General features: G+C 38.1%; 1 protein-coding gene across 1 annotated transcript in view; it reads left to right on the forward strand.

Annotated features, from left to right (window-relative positions):
* IQGAP2 (IQ motif containing GTPase activating protein 2) overlaps positions 1–19,100 on the forward strand; it is a 369,993-nt gene that overhangs the window by 204,611 nt on the left and 146,282 nt on the right. Inside the window, exons 4-5 of the mRNA XM_069096257.1 lie at positions 9,553–9,630; positions 14,862–14,938. Of these exons, the coding sequence (XP_068952358.1) occupies positions 9,553–9,630; positions 14,862–14,938 (155 nt within the window). The remainder of the gene's footprint in view (positions 1–9,552; positions 9,631–14,861; positions 14,939–19,100) is intronic.

Here is a 19,100-nt window from a genome sequence, read left to right on the forward strand (position 1 = left end):
GGGATTTGATCTCCAGGTCGTCCCAACACTGGAGCCGGTGCTCTTACTCACTGAGCCACCTGGCTGCCCCTAAGCAATTGGGGTTAAGTAACTTGCTCAAGGTTACACGGCCAGGTGTTTCTGGGTGGGTGCTAAGTGTCTGAGCCCAGGATTCGATCTCCAGGTCGTTCTGACACTGAAGCCGGTGCTCTTACTCGCTGTGCTACCTGGCCACCCCTATTTATTTATTTCTTAAAGCAATGGGGGGTTAAGTAACTTGCTCAAGGTTACACGGCCAGTTATTATTTTGTGTGGGCATTAAGTATCTGAGGCCAGAACCGATCCTGGGTCTCCCGACTCTGGGCCGGCACTCTTACTCACTGAGCCACCTGGCAGCGTGCCCGTCCCCTCCCCCTCACCCTCACCCCCATTCATTTTATTGATGAAACAGGTGAGCCCCAGAAAGTTTGTGGCTTGCCTAAGGCTTCAAAGGCAGCAAGTAGCATAGTCAGAATTTGCAATCTCCTAATTCAATGCTTTTTCTTAAAATAGAATGGAGGCTGGTTATGATGGTCCACACTTGTAATCACTCCTGTTGGGAAAGGCTGACACTAGTGTATTGCTTGAGTTGCAGATTTTTGAGCTTTTAGTAGTCCTAAAGTAAATTAGCTGTCTAAGTCCAACACCAATAGGGTAAGTTCAAGAGCAAAGGATGGAGGTGGGAGGATATGTTCCGCCTTAGTAGGTGCAAATTGGCCCATGTTGGAGAACAAAAATGGTTCAAACTTACATATCAATTAGAATTTAGCCTTTGAGTAGCCACTGCATTTTCAGCCTGGGGAAAGCTAGAGAAACCGAGTCTTTAAAAAAAAAAAAAGGATAGTGTGCTTTCTTAAATTGTATTTGTTTACTGTTATTGGAAATGGTCCAGGAGATCCTAGGGAGTCATGTAGAGTGGATTAATTCATCAGACACAGGATTGGACTGCATGATCTCTGAGGACCCTTTCAACTCTATATAATTTAGAGAAATTTATCTTCAGAGTGAGTTCTTTGGAAAATCTGAGTTAGCCCTAGCAAGCAAGTTCTTGACTGAGGAAGTTACATCAACCTTGGCAAAGTGACATGAGCTTCTAGGTCCAACGTGTATACTGGCAAAATTTCTCAGTCTGTCCAAAAGGACAATAGAATAAGCTTATTAATATTGAAAACACATATTTTCATTGCGGGAAGGGGCAGCTGAAGTAATAAAGGAAATTTTAGTTAAGATATTTGCAACAGTATTTAATAGCTTCTTCTAAATTTCTAGGGATCATTTCTAATAGGCAAAGGTGTATCTGATTGTGAAAATTGCATTAACTGCAAAAAATAATTAAGCTATTACTATGTACAAGGCACTGTTTTGTGCCGGGGATGGAAAGATACTATACAAACTCTACTCTCCAATAGCTCATAGTCAAACAGAGAAGAACCCTCTGCATAAAGAGAAGTGAGGTAAATGGAAAGAAGTCCAAGCCAAGTACTATGAAAAATTTGAGGTAGGGATTGCTGATAGCATGAAGGAGGGCATGTCTATACATTTGGGTTTTATTTTTCTTGCCTTCTTAATGGGTTGGGGAGGGGGCTGAATGACATGGAGAATTTGAAACTGAAAACATAATGCTTTTTTTTTTTTTATTAAAAAATGAGTCCTCGGAATTGATGTCAAAGAAAAGAAGTGATTTAACAAATGAAGATGGTTGAGCGAAGGCCATTACTGAAAAAAAGGGGTCAATGAATGCAAAAGCATGGGTACAGAAAAGAAGGAAGAATAAGCATGAAAGATTTAGAATACAAAGATCTAGAATTCATGGTATGAAATTAAACTGGAGAAGGTAGATTAGAGTCAGAGGGATTTGTTCTCCTGGAATCCAGAATCAAGTGAAGTTTGGGAATTTATTTAATTTGTAATCAATCTTTCCGAAGCTTGTAATACATTAGACAAAACTAAGTGTTTCAAAGACACCTTACCTCATCATACTTTCTATTTTCTTTTTTTTTTTTTTTTAATTTTATTTATTTGGGGTGGCTAGGTGGCGCAGTGAATAAGAGTGCCAGTCCCAGAGTCAGGAGGACCTGGGATCAGTTCTGGCCTCAGATACTTAATACCCACACAAAATAGCTGGCCATGTAACCTTGGGCAAGTTACTTAACCCCCATTGCTTTAAAAAATTTTTTTAAAATTTACTTTTAGTTTACAACATTTGGTTCCACAAGTTTTTGAGTTCCAAATTTTCACCCCCTCCCTCTCCTCCCCTCCCCTCTTTTCCCCATGGTGGCATGCAATCTGATAAAGGCTCTACATATACCTTCACATCAAACATCAGTCAAGTTGTAAAAAAGAATTATAACCAGTGGAATGAACAATGAGAAAGAAGAAACAAAACAAAGTAGAGAGAGCAAGTAGTTCGCTTCAATCTGCATTCAGACTCTGTAGCTCTTTCTCTGGATGTGGACATCTCTTTTCATCATGAGTCTTTTGGAATTGTCTCATAGCCTTGCATTACTGAGAAGAGCCCAGTATATTAAAGTTAGTCATCACAGACACAGTGTGTCTGTAACTGTGTACAATGTTCTCCTGGTTCTACTCCCCTCACTCAGCATCACTTTATATAAGTCTTTCCAGGTTATTATGAAGTCTGTCTTCTCCTCATTTCTTGTGGCACAATAATATTCCATTACATTTGTATATCACAACTTGTTTAACCATTCCCCAGTTGATGGGCATCCCCTTGATTTCCAGTTCTTTGCCACCACAAAAAGAGCTGCTATAAATATTTTTGTACATACAGATCCTCCTTCCATTTGTATGATCTTTTTGGGATACAGCCCTACAGGTGGTATTTCTGAGACAAAGGCATATTTTGTATTTTTCAACAAGGTTAACTTTTCCTTAGCAGATTTCTTTATTTTTTATATGATTTTTCACCTATGAAATACTCCAGGTAAATGTTTTGTAGAGCTGTTTTTTTTTTTTCAATTTTGGGGAAAATCTTTTATTGTGGGTAAAATATAATATTTCTTTACAGATAAGAGAACAGTTTTATTTTTAAAACTAGATATTTTAAAAATAAGTTTTGTTTTTATTGTATGTTTGTGTTTGTGGATGTATGTTTTACTTTCACCTAATAAATTTGAGCTTTTATTTAAAAGAAAAAAATGTCTTTGGATGCCAGGATCATGAATTTTACTCTTTTTTGGTAAGAAGTCTTAGAGAATTTTTTTCTAATGAAATGACATGATTAGAGCAATGAATTAGGAAAATCACCTGGACAGTGTCATGAAAGACTAGAGAAGGAATATTTGGCACAAAAGATCAGAAAAGAAGCTGTTGTAATAGCCTAGGAAAGAGACAGGAATACCCAAACTGACATGGTTGTAAAGAAGTAGAAAAGTGGGAATAGCTCTGAATGAGATGCTGTTATAAAAAAGAGAGAACTTGACAACTGATTGAATGCAGAGTGAGATGTCAGGAAGAGTCAGAGCTACCTGAAGTTAGGAGGTTGAGGTTCGTGGAAGGTAGATGGTGGTTCAATCAATAAAAGAAGAAGAGTTGGGGGAGGGGCTAATTTGGGAAAGGAGGTGAGTTTAGTTTTGATTACATTACAGTGTTTGAGGGGCTGATTGGGACATCAAGATGGAAATGTGAACTGAATTTACAGAAAGAGGCTGCAGGTGCAGATATTTGCCAGTTACCTTCACAGAAGGGATTGTACAAGTCATTGGAGTGAGATGGAGAGGGAAAGAATAAGGTGAAGGATAGAATCTTGTGGGAGACACAGACATCTGTGTTTAAGGGTTAAGAGGATGGTTATGATCCTGAAAAGGTGACACAGAAGTGTCAGTCAGAAAAATAGAAGCAGAACCATGAGAATGCAGTATCATGGAAGCCAAGGGAGGAAATCAGATCATGGATGAAAGGGCCCATGGTGTCAAATAGAGATCAAAGAAGGTTGAAGGCAAAAAAAAAAAAAAAGCAGCTATTAGATTTAACAATAAGGTCACTGGGTACCTTTGGTAAAATTATATGTGTAACTAGACAATGTCTAGATGGGAAAGGGTTGATGAATGGGTTCAAGGGATGAGGAAATGGAGGCAGCACAGGTAGACTACCCATTTTAGAACTCTTGGCAGTAAAAGAGAGGGGAAAATATGAGGAGAAATGGCATTTCAAGGGGAATGGCAATGTCAAGGGAAGGACTGAGTCCCTTGGGACATGCTGGTTTATTCTGCTTCTCATTTCCCTAGTTCCCCTTCTTCCCTCCTACCTCTCCCTTTCTCCTTTCCCCTTTCCCTTCTCCTTCCTCTCTCTTTCCCCTCCCCTTTCCCTTCTTCCTCTTTCTCTGTCTCTCCCTCTCCCTCTTCCTTTCCCTTCCCCTTTTGCCCTCTCCTTTCTGTGCTTTATGTGAGGATTGAAGTTACGTGAAAGAAGCTCATAAGGCCACAGAAAAAACTGGACAAGATGGGGTCTATTATATAGGGGGTGGGAGTTGGGGGATAATTGTTCTGAAAGGATATTCTTTTCCCTGACTGGATAGATAGTGTAGCTCTCTAGCAGGAACTTTCGCTCAGTCTTCTAAAACTCTTAATTGTCTTGATTTAAGTAGTCTGCTGAAAGTGAGTTTAGAGGATGTGGAGTTGGATAATTGAGAGAATATTTAGAAGAGCTATCCTGGGAATGTGATGCAACACATAAAATATGAAGTGAAGGATTATCCACAGAGCATGATGGCCCAATTGAGATTAGATAGCATAAATTTTTAGTGGACCCATTTAGCACAATTTCATGAATTTCTACAAAAGTATTCCATGTCTTGTGAATGGGAATGTGATCAGATATGGTAGGAGTTGTCCAGTGAGTGGTTAGGGTAACAGAAGGTTGAGAGAACAAGAGATTCAAGTGTGGAGCAGAATGCCAATACTGAAGTGGCCGGCCATAGGGTCAAGGACTTGATAGGAAGGAAAATGAGTTGGACTAGAAGAATACATAGAACTTGAGAGACTACTACTAGGCTCTATCCCTAAATGCTTCAAAGGTGGAAGGGACCTTAGACATCACCTGTTTCATCCCATTCATTTTATAGAAGAAGAATAAACATCAGGTGGAATTCATCTGACCCCATATCTGGGCTCTTTCCACCACACTTGTCAGTCAATTAACCAACAAAGACTTATTGAGCCTTTATAATTTGGGCGTACAAATAAAAGAAAAACAGCCCTTGCCTTCATAAAACTGAAGTTCTGATGAGGGAGGAAAACACATGAATCTAGATGTACACAAAATATATGCAGAGTAGATGTGAAGTATACCAGTAACAGTGACCAAAGATCACCTTGAGGGAAAGAACAATGTTAAGCTGTATCGCTGGGTTTAAAGGGGCTTAAAATTAATTTCAATAGAAAGCGAGTCTTTTTTTATTTTGTAGGTTTATAGAAAGAATGTACCAAGTTGATGTGCTTCTTCCAAGGAGAGATAGCATGGTATAATGTCTAGAGAGCAAGCCTTAAATCAAAATGATCTGGGTTCAAGTCCCACCTCTGACATATACTGGCTATATGACAGTTCTTTAAGACTATAAGTTGCGGAGTTGCTTTTGACTTGTATTGCTAGAGAGAATTTCCTCATTGGGGAATTGTATATTCCAAAGAAGTCACAGTTCCAGTTAAAAAAATAAAAGGGGGTGGGGTGGGGTGGGTAATTGGGTTTAGTTAAAGGCACTCATGGGAGACCAGAGGTGGAGGTAGAGAGAACAGAGAAAAAATACGAGGGCATTATGTCTGTTCTGTAGCTGAAAATCCAAAGGAGAACTGGGAAGGGATGTAGGACCGTGAGGAATGTCACTAGCGAACCTTAGTCCTTCTGGTATTCATACAGTGGCACATGAAGTGATCCATGTTGGTGAGACCTAATTCCTGGTGCTTGTCTTTTGGGTATGTAAAGCTCTCACTATTACTCCTGGTTCCATACTTAAGAACAACCCAAGGATGGGGCAATTGGGCATTTTTTAGGGGTGAGTGATTCTGTCAAGGTAGGACTAATTGACCTCTTACTACTGAGGTTATACACAGAGAGACACCAGTCAACTAGGAAACCATGCTCAGTTTCTTTTCTGGGAATTACCAGACATGTTAGCTAAAGATAATAGGTATTTGGAAAAGGGGGCAGGGCAAGAGATAGGTGACCAGGTAGGGAGAGGAGATGGGGCTAGACTTGTTAGAAAGAGACACATTTTTGCTGACAATAATAAATAGTTTTAGAGGAATAATACAGTGGGAGAGAGTGCATAGGAGATTGTGAACAGAGAGGGAAATTTCAAGGTAAGGTTGAATAATTGTGATGATGGATTTTTAAAAAATAATGAATATGGGACAGATAAGACAGATAACATAGTAAAATTACTTGAGCATTAATCAACATTTTCTTAACTCTAAAATTGAACAAAAGTTTTCAGCTCAGTTTTGAGAGCACTAAATTGATTGAAAACCAGTGTTTTATCCATTTTATCACTCAATCTCCTGGGACTCAGTTTCCTCATCTGTAAAATAATAGGATTTGAACTAGATGACCTCTCAATCTCATGCTGCTATAAGAGACCTCTTTCCTTTTTTTAGGGGAGTCCAAGATTTGGTCATTTCTATCTTGGCCATTTAACTTTATGCTGTACCATATCACCAGAGAGCTATGCTTGGACTATGAAAAACCCAATAATAACTGATAAAAGCTAAAGGACTCTTTTGGCATGGACTCTTGTATAGTCATACCAGGGAAGAAGAGTAGGTGTTCTCTATTCACGTCTCTACCCTTAGAAAAATGAAATGAATTACTCATTTACCAAATCATGTGGAATAGATTTTTGAAAAAAGTAATTTCTACCTGAGATATCTAATCTCCTTAATTTATACCTGTATGTATGCATATTATTAAGCAGTAAGTATTTATTCTATACATCCTTAGTGCCAAGCACTTTACTGGGTACTATAGGGAATAGACAGGAAGTAAAGATATTGTCTCTGTTGTCAATCTAGTTTGACAATTACTATTTTTCAGTCATGTCCAACTCTCATGAGCCCATTTGGGTCTTTCTTGGCAAAGATCCTGGAGAGGTTTGCGATTTCCTTCTCCAGCTCATTTTGATGAGGAAACTGAGGCAAACAGGGTATAGAGACTTGCCCAGAGTCACACGTAGTAAGTTTCTGAGGCCAAATTTGACCTCACAAAGATGAGTCTTCCTGACTTCAGCCTGTCACTCTATCCACTGCACCACCTAGCTGCCTCTAGCTGACATTTATTACTAATGTACTAAATTGTATGATGTTTCATAACCATGTATACACGTGGGATCACAGATCTAGCACTAGAAAGAACCTTCAAAGTCATTTAGTTCAATCCCCTCATTCTCCAGATGAGGAAACTGACATCTAGAGAGGTAAGTGACTTGCTCAAGGCCGGAGAGATATTAAGTAGCCTATAGGCAAAGTCCAGTTTCATAACTCAATATACATCACTCTTGCCACTGCCCGCTGAGGAGATGTCTCTTCATATTCATAAATAAAGGTTGTTTTATTCTAAAGAGGAATTTTACCTGTGTGTATAAAATTGTCTAGATAGACTATATCTGTTTCATGATTCCAGGGTCTGGCTTGGAAAAAAAAGGGGGAAAGAATCTGTATGCTTATTAGGATCTATGGCTGTTGTAAATAGTGATCCACTTGTTGTAACTCAAACACAGCAGCTGATTAATTTTTTTCCTAAGCTTCCAGCTTTGTTGGGCATCTGTTAGGCAATGTAACAATTGTGTTCTTAAATAAATGATCTTTAGGGTCATTAGCCCTCATTATGGAATGTTAGTACATCAAAAGAATCAGAAAACTAACAGTAGGGCTCCTAGAAAACAAAAGAATAAAGAGAAGGGCAGTTTGTTACCCATCTTTTAATGTGTTTAAAGCTTGTAATGAAGACTAACAGAAGCCTAAGGTATCTCCTCTTCAAAAAGTGAAACATTAAGCCAAAGAATCTGGAACATCAGGTCAGCAGAGCCAGAGACAGTGAATGGACAATGAAAGACTAGCTGGAAGGTGACACTGGAAACTGTCAGAATTATTTCAGCAGAGCATCCACCCAGAAACACCTGGCTGTGTAACCTTGAGCAAGTTACTTAACCCCAATTGCTCAGGGGCTGCCAGGTGGCTCAGCAAGTAAGAGCACCGGCTCCAGTGTCGGGATGACCTGAGGATCAAATCCGGGCTCCGATACTTAGCACCACACCCAGAAATAATTGGCCGTGTAACCTTGAGCTTTAACCCCGATTGCTTAAAAAAAAAAATTTATTTCAGCAGGACAGGAAAAAAAGAGTGAGTATCTCCTGACCGACAAGGTCAAGATTACCCAGATAGACTATACCTATGACTTGAGGGTTAGGTATGTGTATTAATTTTTCAAAAATTTTTCAAAAATTTTAGATTTTGAAACAAATTTGTGCAGTATATCTTCCTCTGTTATTGCTTTTATTTACCTTTACTTGTGCAGACATAATAAATTCTAATAAAAGTATGCAGGTTCCTTTTTTAATATTTTTGTTGGTCCAATTTATGCCCTCTTGAGATTGCTGAGCTATCCATTCACTGCTTCCAAATACCTGGTCACTTTCCTCATCTCTTGGAAGAAGCCTGAGATGAGATAAAAATTTTTATCTGGCATCCAAAAAACCTGGTTTAGAATTAATTAAAAACCATAAAAGTGACAGGTCATATCATATTTGGTGAAAAGAAGACTGAAGATGAAATAGATGAACTTCAAATGTGGAGACAGACATTTGTAGGCATAACTAATATGGAGATTTTTTTTACTGGACTATGTGTGTTTAGCATGACAGTCTTTTGTTTGTTTTTTTGGAGGGGGAAGGGTAAGGCAATTTGGGGTTAAATGACTTGCCCAAGGTCACACAGCTAGTTATGTGTCAAGTGTCTGAGTCCAGATTTGAACTCAGGTCCTCCTGACTCCAGGGCCTGTGCTCTATTCACTGTACAACCCAGCTGCCCCAACATGAGTCGTCTTTTTCTTTTTTTTCTTCCTTTTTTGGAGGGGGGAAGGCAGGGCAATTGGGGTTAAGTGACTTGCCAAAGTCACATGGTTAGTAAGTGTTAAGTGTCTGAGACTGGATTTCAACTCAGGTCCTCCTGACTCCAGGACTGGTGCTCTATTCATTGCGCCACCTAGCCACCACAATGACAGTCTTTTCAAAAGGATTATTCAGCTAATAGGCGGGGTAGTGGGAGGGATGTAGTATACATGGGTATAAAAATAGATAAATTTATTTTGGAATAAAGACACACTATGAAACAGACCCCTTGCCCCACCATAAAGTGGCAAGGTTCTAATCTAATTAATCGATGGTTGGTGGCCTTTAGTTGTAACCTAGTCTTCTTTACTATACCTCAATTATATTCCTTGGAGAATTATAACATGTGGATATCTTGTTGAAGAACTTACTTTTAAATGGCTTATACTTTTTTGTATTCTTTTCCTTTCCATTAGAAATCAGGACTTCATTTCCGTCACACAGACAACACTGTACAGTGGCTAAGAGCAATGGAATCCATTGGCCTCCCTAAGGTAAGCATTAAAATTCTTGAGCTTAAGGGTGAGCCTGGCAAGGAACTTTCTCAGAGACTCTACTCCTAATTAACCCCACATATAATTTGTATCGAATCGGAATAGTTTAACCTAGTCAAACAAAAACAACGATAGTTATTTCTCCTACTTTCCTGTAAGAATTGTGAAAAGTAATTTTTAAAAATGGGTATGACTTAGGGATGGTCTCGCATGAAGGTAAGTAAGAATTGGATTACCTCTTTAGGCTCCATGATAACCATTATGGCAAAGCAAATTTAAATTAAAATTTGAATTTCTTTCAGTGGTGTGTGTGTGTGTGTGTGTGTGTGTGTGTGTGTGTGTGTGCATGTGTGTGCATGCACATTATCTAAAATATATGTTATTTGGTGTTTTGGATATGCATTTACAGAGGGAGTTTTCTTGCCAGGGATTTCCCCTAAGCCACTGAAATAAAAATTCAGACTCATAATTATATAGACACCTTATATGTCTACGTAGATGTGTCTATATAAATATACATTTATAAAGCCACCTAAAAATCTTAAGAAGTGTTGTGAAAAGCTTTCTTTTTAAAGATTTTTATGACAACTTTAGTTTTTCTTAAAATAATCTATTTTGGAGGCAGCTAGGTGGCTCAATGAAGAGAGCACTGCCTTTGGAGTCAGGAGAACCCGAGTTCAAATGAGAACTCATACAATTGACACTTGCTAGCTCTGTGACACAGGACAAGTCACTTAACTTCAAGTGTCTCACCAAAAAATAAATAATTAAAAAAATTTTTTTTGCACTTTTCCATTTGAGTTAGCATATTTTTCTTGTGGTTGTGTTGGTTACTTATCCTTCATAAGATTAATTTGAGCTTTCTTAATTTCAAGTATTAATATAAATTTCCCCTACTGTATGGAATGAATATATTCCAGGAGAGTTGACAAGAAAGTGAATCTCTCTCATTTAACTTCAGTATCACATCAAATACATGATACCTGGAAGGAAAAAAAAAACCCTACCAATTTTAAGTTGAAAAAATTTGACAGAGAAGAGGTCAATATGATCAACAGTTTACTTGATAGTGTCTAGGTGCTTTTATGTGCCAGCTCTGTGCTAATCACTTTGCATTTATTATCTCATTTGATCCTCACAATTACCCTGGGAGATAGGTGCTATTGTTACCTTATTTTACAGATGAGGAAGCTGAGAGTAACTGGAAAATTGAAAAAGGTCCTCGGGTTATAGCAGTTGCTTCTAGACTCCATATTCATAGTACACAAAAACCCCTCCTCCTTTCTTCAGTGTAGATTTACACTACTCACCAATGCAACATGTGAACAACATGTATGACTAACATATGATCTACTTCATTGATCATACTCCAATGTATGATCTACTCTAATAGCAATTATTGTAAAGTCTTTGCTTTCTATAAACTAGAGTGGTTACCCTGCTTCATCAACTTGACTTTTTCCTGACTTCTCACATGATTTATGGACATACTTTCAGAACTCAATTCCTAAGCTTTTCATGAAATGTTTGAATAGTACTTCTTCTCATTGCTAATTTGAGGAATCCATTCTTTTGGCACTTAGAATATGGTTCTAACAATGAATCCCTTTCAAATTTACTTGTCCTTTAAATATAAAGGCAAGTACTGCAGCAAAATCTACTTAAGATGATAATTTCATTTCATTGAAGTGGGTTCTGGTACTCTTTCTTATTCCATAGATTGGCCATAAATAATCCATTCAATTTTTCTATTTTTTTTCCAAATGCTTTATTAACTTCTGGTTTGCATCATTCATTTCCACCAGATTTTGAGTTACATTTTTTCCCCCTGTTTTTCCCCTACCCACTTCCCCAAAATAGCAGTCCCACAAGATAGCCCTCTTCCAGTCTGCTCTCTCCCATATCTTCTCCCATAACCCCTTCGACATTTCCAGTGGGGCATGTTGGATCTCTGTGCCCCAATGCCTGTATATCTTGTTTCCCGATTACATGTAAAATAGTATTAATAATAGTATTTATATATTTTTAAACATTTGATTTTAAAACTTTGAATTCCAGATTCATTCCCTTCCTCCCTTGTCACCCACCCTTACTGGAAAGATAAGCAATTCAGTATAGGTTGTACAGGTGTAGCTATGCAAAATACCACAGTATATATATATATTGTAAAAGACTGATTATATTTCCCTCCCTCCCATTCCACCTCCACCTTCCACTTGTTCTATTCTCTACTTTGATCCTGTCCCTTTTCAAAAGTGGGTGCTTCCAACTTCTCTCCACTCCAGCCTACCCTCCCTTCTATCTTCTCTCCTCTCATCCCCTTCCCCCCTACTCTCCTGGAGGGTGAGATACACTATTTAGTGTGTATGTCATTCCCTCCCTGAGCCAAATTCAATGAGAATAAGGTTTTGCCTTTTTGCCTTCCTGTTCTTCCCCTCCATTGTAACCATTTTCCCTTGCCTCTTTTATATGAGATAGTGTACCCCATTCTGCTCTCCTCATCTCCTCTCATTGTATTCCTGTCTCACCTCTTAAATTCACCTTTTAAGTATCATCTTTCTTATGAAATTGGTCCTGTGCCCTCTGTCTATGTATACCTGTAAACATATATGCACACATTCACATTTGTATTCATATGCCCATATACCCTCCTTCAACTATTTTCATACTGAGAAAAGTTTCATCAGTTGCAATTATCATTTTTTCCATTTAGGAATGTAAATAGTTCAACTTTGATAAGTTCCTTATGATTTCTTTTCCCTGTTTACCTTCTCAAGCTTCTCTTGCTTCTTGTGTCTGAATGTCAAATTTTCTATTCAACTCTGTTTTTTTCATCAAGAATGCTTGAAAGTCCTCTATTCTACTGAATGACCACTTTTTCCCCTGAAACATGATACTCAGTTTTGCTGGGTAGGTGATTCTTGGTTTTAATCCCAGCTCCTTTGCCCTCTAGTATATCATATTCCAAGCCCTTCGATCCCTTAATGTAGAAGCTGCCAAATCTTGTTTGTGTTTCCACAATATTCAAATTGTTTCTTCGTGGCTGCTTGTAATATTCTCTCCTTGATCTGGGAATTTCAGAACCTGGCTATAATATTCCTAGAAATTTTCTTTTTGGGATCTTTTTCAGGAGGTGATCAGTGGATTTTTTCAACCTCTATTTTGTCCTCTGGTTCTACATCAGAGCAGTTTTCCTTGAGAATTTCTTGGAGGATGATTTCTAGGTTCTTTCTTTGATCATGGCTTTCAGGTAGTCCAATAATTTTTAAATTTTCTCTCCTGGATCTATTTTCCAGGTCAATGGTTTTTCCCATGAGATACTTCACATTGCCTTCTAGTCTTTCATTTGTTTCAACCTGTTTAACAGCATCTTGATTTCTCATAAAGTCACTAGCTTCCATTTGCTCCAATCTAATTCTGAAGGAATGATTTTCCTCAGTGAGCTTTTGAGATTCTTTTTCCATCTCACAAATTTGTTTTTTTAAGGCATTCTTCTCCTCATTGCCTTTTGGAGCCTCTTTTGCCATTTGGGTTAGTCTATTTTTTAAGGTGTTATTTTCCTCAGTCAGGCTGTTGACTCTCATTTCATAATTTTCTTGCATCGTTCTCATTTCTGTTCCCAATTTTTCCTCCACTTCTCTTATTTGCTTCTTAAGGTCCTCTATAGCCTGTAACCAGCTCATATTTTTCTTGGAAGCTTTTGGTGCAGGAGTTCTGACTTCACTGTCTTCTTCCTGTTCCATGCTTTGATCCTTTTTGTCCCAAAAATAGGAGTATAAAGTTGGGGTAATTTGTTTATTTTTGCTTCTTTTGCATGCTCATGTCGCTCCTCTGTCACTTGACCCCTAGGCTTTTTGCCACAGTAGGACTCTACCACCAGACAGGGGAGCTTCATACCAAATGGTGGAGTTTTCTCAGCTGCCAAAGGTATTAATTGTGTGCCCTCTCTGAAGCCTCCACACACTCTGACAAGCAGGTCACACACCCCAGAACCTCCACCCTAGACTGAAGTCCAGATCTCAGCAGGTTAAAGCAAGTGTTATTACCCCTCAGACTGGTCACTTGGTCCCCCTACACTCTGCAGTCCAGGAGCTGAAGCTGCCATGTGGGAGTAGCTGCACACCAGGTTCTTCACTGGCTTCTTGCCCCAGGGCAAGAGGCCTATGCACTCCCAACTTCTGGATCCCAATGTCCACACTGCACTGACCTCTTACTGTGTCCTTAGCATCTATGTGTTGATAAATCTGGCAACCACTACAGATGCTGGTGATCTGAAGTCCTTCCAGCTGGTGGTTGGTCAGGCTACCTTGGGGCTAAAACCTCCAGCTCCCGTGGGGCTGGGGTCCACTCCCAGAGCGCTTCGCAGGCCAAGCCCAGCTGTCCTCAGTGGGAGGTCATCTTCTCTCTGTCTTTTTGTGGGTTTTGTAGCTCCAAAATTTGTTCAGAGTCCCCTTTTACATGAATTGGAGGTGCTGGGAGCTGGAGCTGCGTGGAGGTCCTGTTTCTACTCTGCCATCTTCCCTTTTCTATTTTTTGAATGTTAGTGTAGCTCTAATGGCTGTCCATCTGTTTTCCCTCACTTGTAAATAACCATCATTTTTATTGCAGTTCAATTTAAGAAAGGGAAATGATGGTCCTAAGGAAGTTACACCTTTCTCAGATCTGCAGGGTCTATGAAAACAGCAAGCCTAGGGGTGGCTATGTGTTGTAGTGAATAGAGCACCAGCCCTGGAGTCAGAAGGACCTGAGTTCAAATTGAACCTCAGACACTTAACACAAAAATTGGCTATGTGACCTTGGGCAAGTCACTTAACCCCAATTGCCCAGCCTTCCCCCTCCAAAAAAAAAAAAAAGAAAAAAGAAAACAGCAAGCCTATAGACAAATGAGCTCTTGAGGGGGAAGCATCATTCAGTTCAATTTCAGTGGCATTTTAACCCAATAGTAGTGTCAGTTGTTTGGAGATGGCACTTTCCGTATGTTCCTCTGAACATAGGGAGAAGCCACCATTTGTGCAGAGTGAAACAACATTGATATTAGATGTGTCTGTGGAGTAAACTATACCAAAAATAAAGTCAGTTTCTATAAATTAATATTCACTAATCCTCATTAAATACTTTGAGTCTAACAAGGACATTCTAAATCTAATTGTTTTGGACAATATATGAGTATTTTTCAAATTTGGGAGGACTTATTTTAGTAGACTAAATATTAGTTCCTCTTTATTTTTCAGATCTTTTATCCAGAAACAACAGATGTCTATGATCGGAAAAACATACCTCGAATGATATATTGCATTCATGCACTAAGGTAGGAAAAAACATGTAAAGTAACACAAGCCATCATAGGTGGGAGACTTAAAGCAAAATTAAGTGTATCTTCTTTGATTTTCTTCATCTAAAAACTTCCTTTTTGGATATTATAAGTTTCTTGATTCAAAACTCAATGATGTGTTTTTATATTTCGTATAATTGTAATTTTAAATCACTTGCTTTGATCCTCCCAAATACAGCCAAATTTAATTTGCATATAACAACAACAACAATATAAATTATTGTCACTGTGTTGATTTTTCTATTCTTTTATTCACAAATGCTGGAAGATTTCATTAAATTATTAAGACAAATGTGATATCTTTTGTCCACCTATTCAATAAAAAGTGTATACTGAGCACTGTGTTGAGAGAAGTCAAAAAGTAACTTTGTTATGTAATTTAAGTTAATTTTGTAAAATTATTATATCAGGAGTTAGTATTTCATAAAAGTATTTTTAGTATTAAAAGTATATTTAGTATTTCATAAAAATGCAAATTCAGTGATTTAATTCTACATAAATTATTAAGAGATGGGATTATAGAAGGGATGATTATTAACATTTATTACATGCTTTTAAGATACCATTCATTCATAGTTAATAATTTCAATACTTAATGTCTAATTACAATTTATAATTAGGTCTACAACATCTGCTTTGTATTTCCTGTTAGTTGAAGTCTTTTTGCTGGCATATAAAATACTTAGGAGTTTATATTAACTTCTTCCTGACTCTTTTGCCTTATTTCCTGTCAAAAGGAAATGGTTTCTTTAGTAACTCCTTATGGAGTCATACTTCTAAAAGTGAGTTTGGTTTATGATGTGTAAATTAGTTTATTTGGTGATATAATAGTTCTATTTTTGACAGTTCTATTCCATTCAATTTAACATACATTTATTGTCTGGTATGTGCTAGGCGTTGAAACCACAAAGTTCAAATAGTTCCTGTTTTCAAGGAGTTTATCTTCTACTTGGGATGGTGTAGAATATAAGATGCTCACAATATGACTAATGGAAAGAAGAATCTGATTAATGCAGCAGAGAAGTTCTGAGTGCTAGTTGAGGGAGGGATGAAGGATTTGTGTAATTCATGATAGTTTACAGAAATGTAGGGCTCACGAAATTGTAACTGATAGATGTATGTATCTATCTTTATCTATTCAGATATATATATACACTTTTTTTTTCATCCAGTATAACTGAACCTCCTCCTCCCTGTACTAACATCTTTGTGTTTCTCTGGCAAGAGTATTTTTATGCCAACTAAGATTCTTATATAGCATGTTATCCAAAAATGTTTGGCTTTGGAGATAAATGTTGTTTAATTACAATGACTAATCTCAGACCAAGAGAAAAGATCATTAAACATCTGACTCTTTTCTTGGTGTGGTAGGAAAGTATAGGTATATGCTGTTAGATGCAGTTGCTATATTGATTTTGCTTAACTTTTCTTAGTTTTTTTCTTTTTTCCTTTCTTTCTTCCTTCCTCCCCCTGCTTTCTTTTCTTTCCTTCTTTCTCTTTCATTCTTTCCTCCCTCCTTTCCTTCCTTTATTTTTTTTTGGAGGGGGGAAGGTAAGGCAGTTGAAGTTAAGTGACTTGCCCAAGGTCGCACAGCTAATAATTGTGTCAAGTGTCTGAGATTGGATTTGAACTCGGGTCTTCCTTGACTCCAGGACCAGTGCTATATTCACTTTGCCACCTAGCTGCCCCTTTCTTTCTCTTTCTTTTTTTCTTGGCTCATTTTATATTTAGAAAGACATTGAGAAAATTCTTCAAATTAAAAAATAGGATAATATTGAATGGGGGGAAGAAGACAAAGGGAATTGTTAGAGAAAAACTCCCCATAAAAAGATAAAAAAAATTAATTTTTGCAAGAGAAAGCTTTGGTTTTGAAGGACTTTCTTCTGTACAGCTTAGATTCTTTGTCAAATATGATGGAAGAGCTCCAGATTTGTCATTTTAGGGACTGAAGTTAGTGCTGTGTCTGTGCCATGGTCAAGCACCTGCCAAATCATTTTAACATTATTCTTGTGAAGTGCATTGTGGTACAGAACTCTTCAGAGTATATCAGGTGCCTCAAGTAAAGTAGAAGTGATTTTCTGAAGTGGACACATGGGCTTTTTCATCTTAAGCTACTTATAGAGAGATATTGGGCTAAGTTCCTTTTGGGTGATGTCATTGCCTCTCTTCCAAGGTTCAGTGGAGCTATACTGAGGCTTACCAATGCTTAAATTTACCCTAGTTGTAAAGATGATTTAATTATTTAAATAGTTTCATAAGCAAAGGGGAACTTTCTCATTATTTCCTGATCATATACAGATGCTATGTAACAAATTCTCTTGGAATAATTTTTCTGAGAGGGCACCCTTAGTTACATATGATATCTATAGTGATTGTTCATCATCTGAGGCAATGGGATACAATAGAAGGAATCCTTATTTTGGTGTCTGAGGTACTGGTAGCAAATCTTTATGGCCATTTATCATTATGTACATCCTGGGCAAATCATTTAATCTTCCTGAGCATCAGTTTTCTCATTGGTAAAATAATGGTGCTGGCTCCTGTGATCTTTTAATTCCAAGACTGATAGGCACTGAAGTCCCAATGTTATCATTTGCCAGATCCCTTATTCTGCTTCCAGCTAAGCCCCCTAAGTCTAGCAAGTCATTCCTATGGAAAAGAGGGCCAGCCTTCCCCACCAGCTACTACCTAAAGTGCAGCAGCAGGGTGCCATCAGGGAGACAGCATGTTCCAAGGAAAGTAAACCACCACCATCCTCCAGATTGCCACAACCTCCCCTAAATCCCTGAAGAGCTTTGGGAAGAGCAGTGTCCCCCAGACCACAAACTCTCCTTTCCAGTCTGGGTCCTTGCAGCAATTGCTGAGGAAAGAAATCCCAGTAGAGTTGTAATTGGGCAAAATCATGTCTGTGGATGCTGCAGCCACCTTTAATGAAGACCCAGACAAGAGATGTCAGTTTGACATCATTAAATTATTCAGCATCAGAAATGGATGTGATTTGATCAGTAGAAATGATGTTACAGATGATGAATTTGTCTACTTTGTCATCATGCCCTAACGGCACTTTTCCCATCTGACTTGTAGTTGAATCTTCTCGTATATGATGTTTTTTTTCCAAATGCTTTATTACCTTCTGATTTACATCATTAATTTCCACCAGATTTTGAGTTGCAAATTTTCTCCCTGTTTTTCCCCTACCCACCACCCCAGAATAGCAGTCCCACAGGCTATCCCCTCCTCCAGTCTGCTCTCTCCCATATCTTTTCCCATACCCACTTAGACTTTTTCAGTAGGGCATGGTGGATCTCTATGCCCCAGTGCCTGTATATCTTCTTTCCCAATTACATGTAAGATAGTATTAATAATAGAATATACATATATATGTATACACACAAACACACACATATATATGATTTTAAACATTTGATTTTAAATCTTTAAATTCCAGATTCATTCCCTTCCTCCCTTGTCACTCACCGTTACTGGGAAGATAAGCAGTTCAGTATGGATTGTACATGTGTAGTTAATGCAAAACATTAACACAGAGGATATATTGTAAAAGACTGACTAGATTTCCATCCCTCCTATCCCCCCTCACACTTGTTCTATTCTCTACTTTGATCCCATCCCTTTTCAAAAGTGGGTGCTTCCAACTTCCCTCCCCCCCAAGCCTGCCTTCCCTTCCATCATCCCCCCTCTCATCCCTTTCCCCCTACTCTCTTGTAGGGTTAGATACCCTATTTAGTGTGTATTTCATTCCCTCCCCAAGCCAAATTCAGTGAGAATAAGGTTGACCCATACCCTTTTACCTTCCTATTCTTCCCCTCCAGTGTAACCCTTTTCCCTTGCCTCTTCTTTATGAGATAGTTTATCCCATTCTGTTTCTCTCCATCTCCTCTCATTATATACCTCTCTCGCCTCTTACTTTCCCCTTTTAAGTATCATCCCTTCCTATTAAATTGGTCCTATGCCCTCTATCTATGTATACCTGTAAGCATATATATACACACACATTCACATATGTATTCATATGCCTGTATACCATCCAATATAGACATGTATATATATATGTGTGTGTGTGTGTATGTATGTATGTGTGTGTATATATATACGTATACATATATATGTGTGTGTATAT

The sequence above is a fragment of the Petaurus breviceps genome, unplaced genomic scaffold (assembly GCF_028583685.1).
Source record: "Petaurus breviceps papuanus isolate PSGF00001 unplaced genomic scaffold, PetGlider_PUasm1.0 229, whole genome shotgun sequence".
Classification (NCBI taxonomy): domain Eukaryota; kingdom Metazoa; phylum Chordata; class Mammalia; order Diprotodontia; family Petauridae; genus Petaurus; species Petaurus breviceps.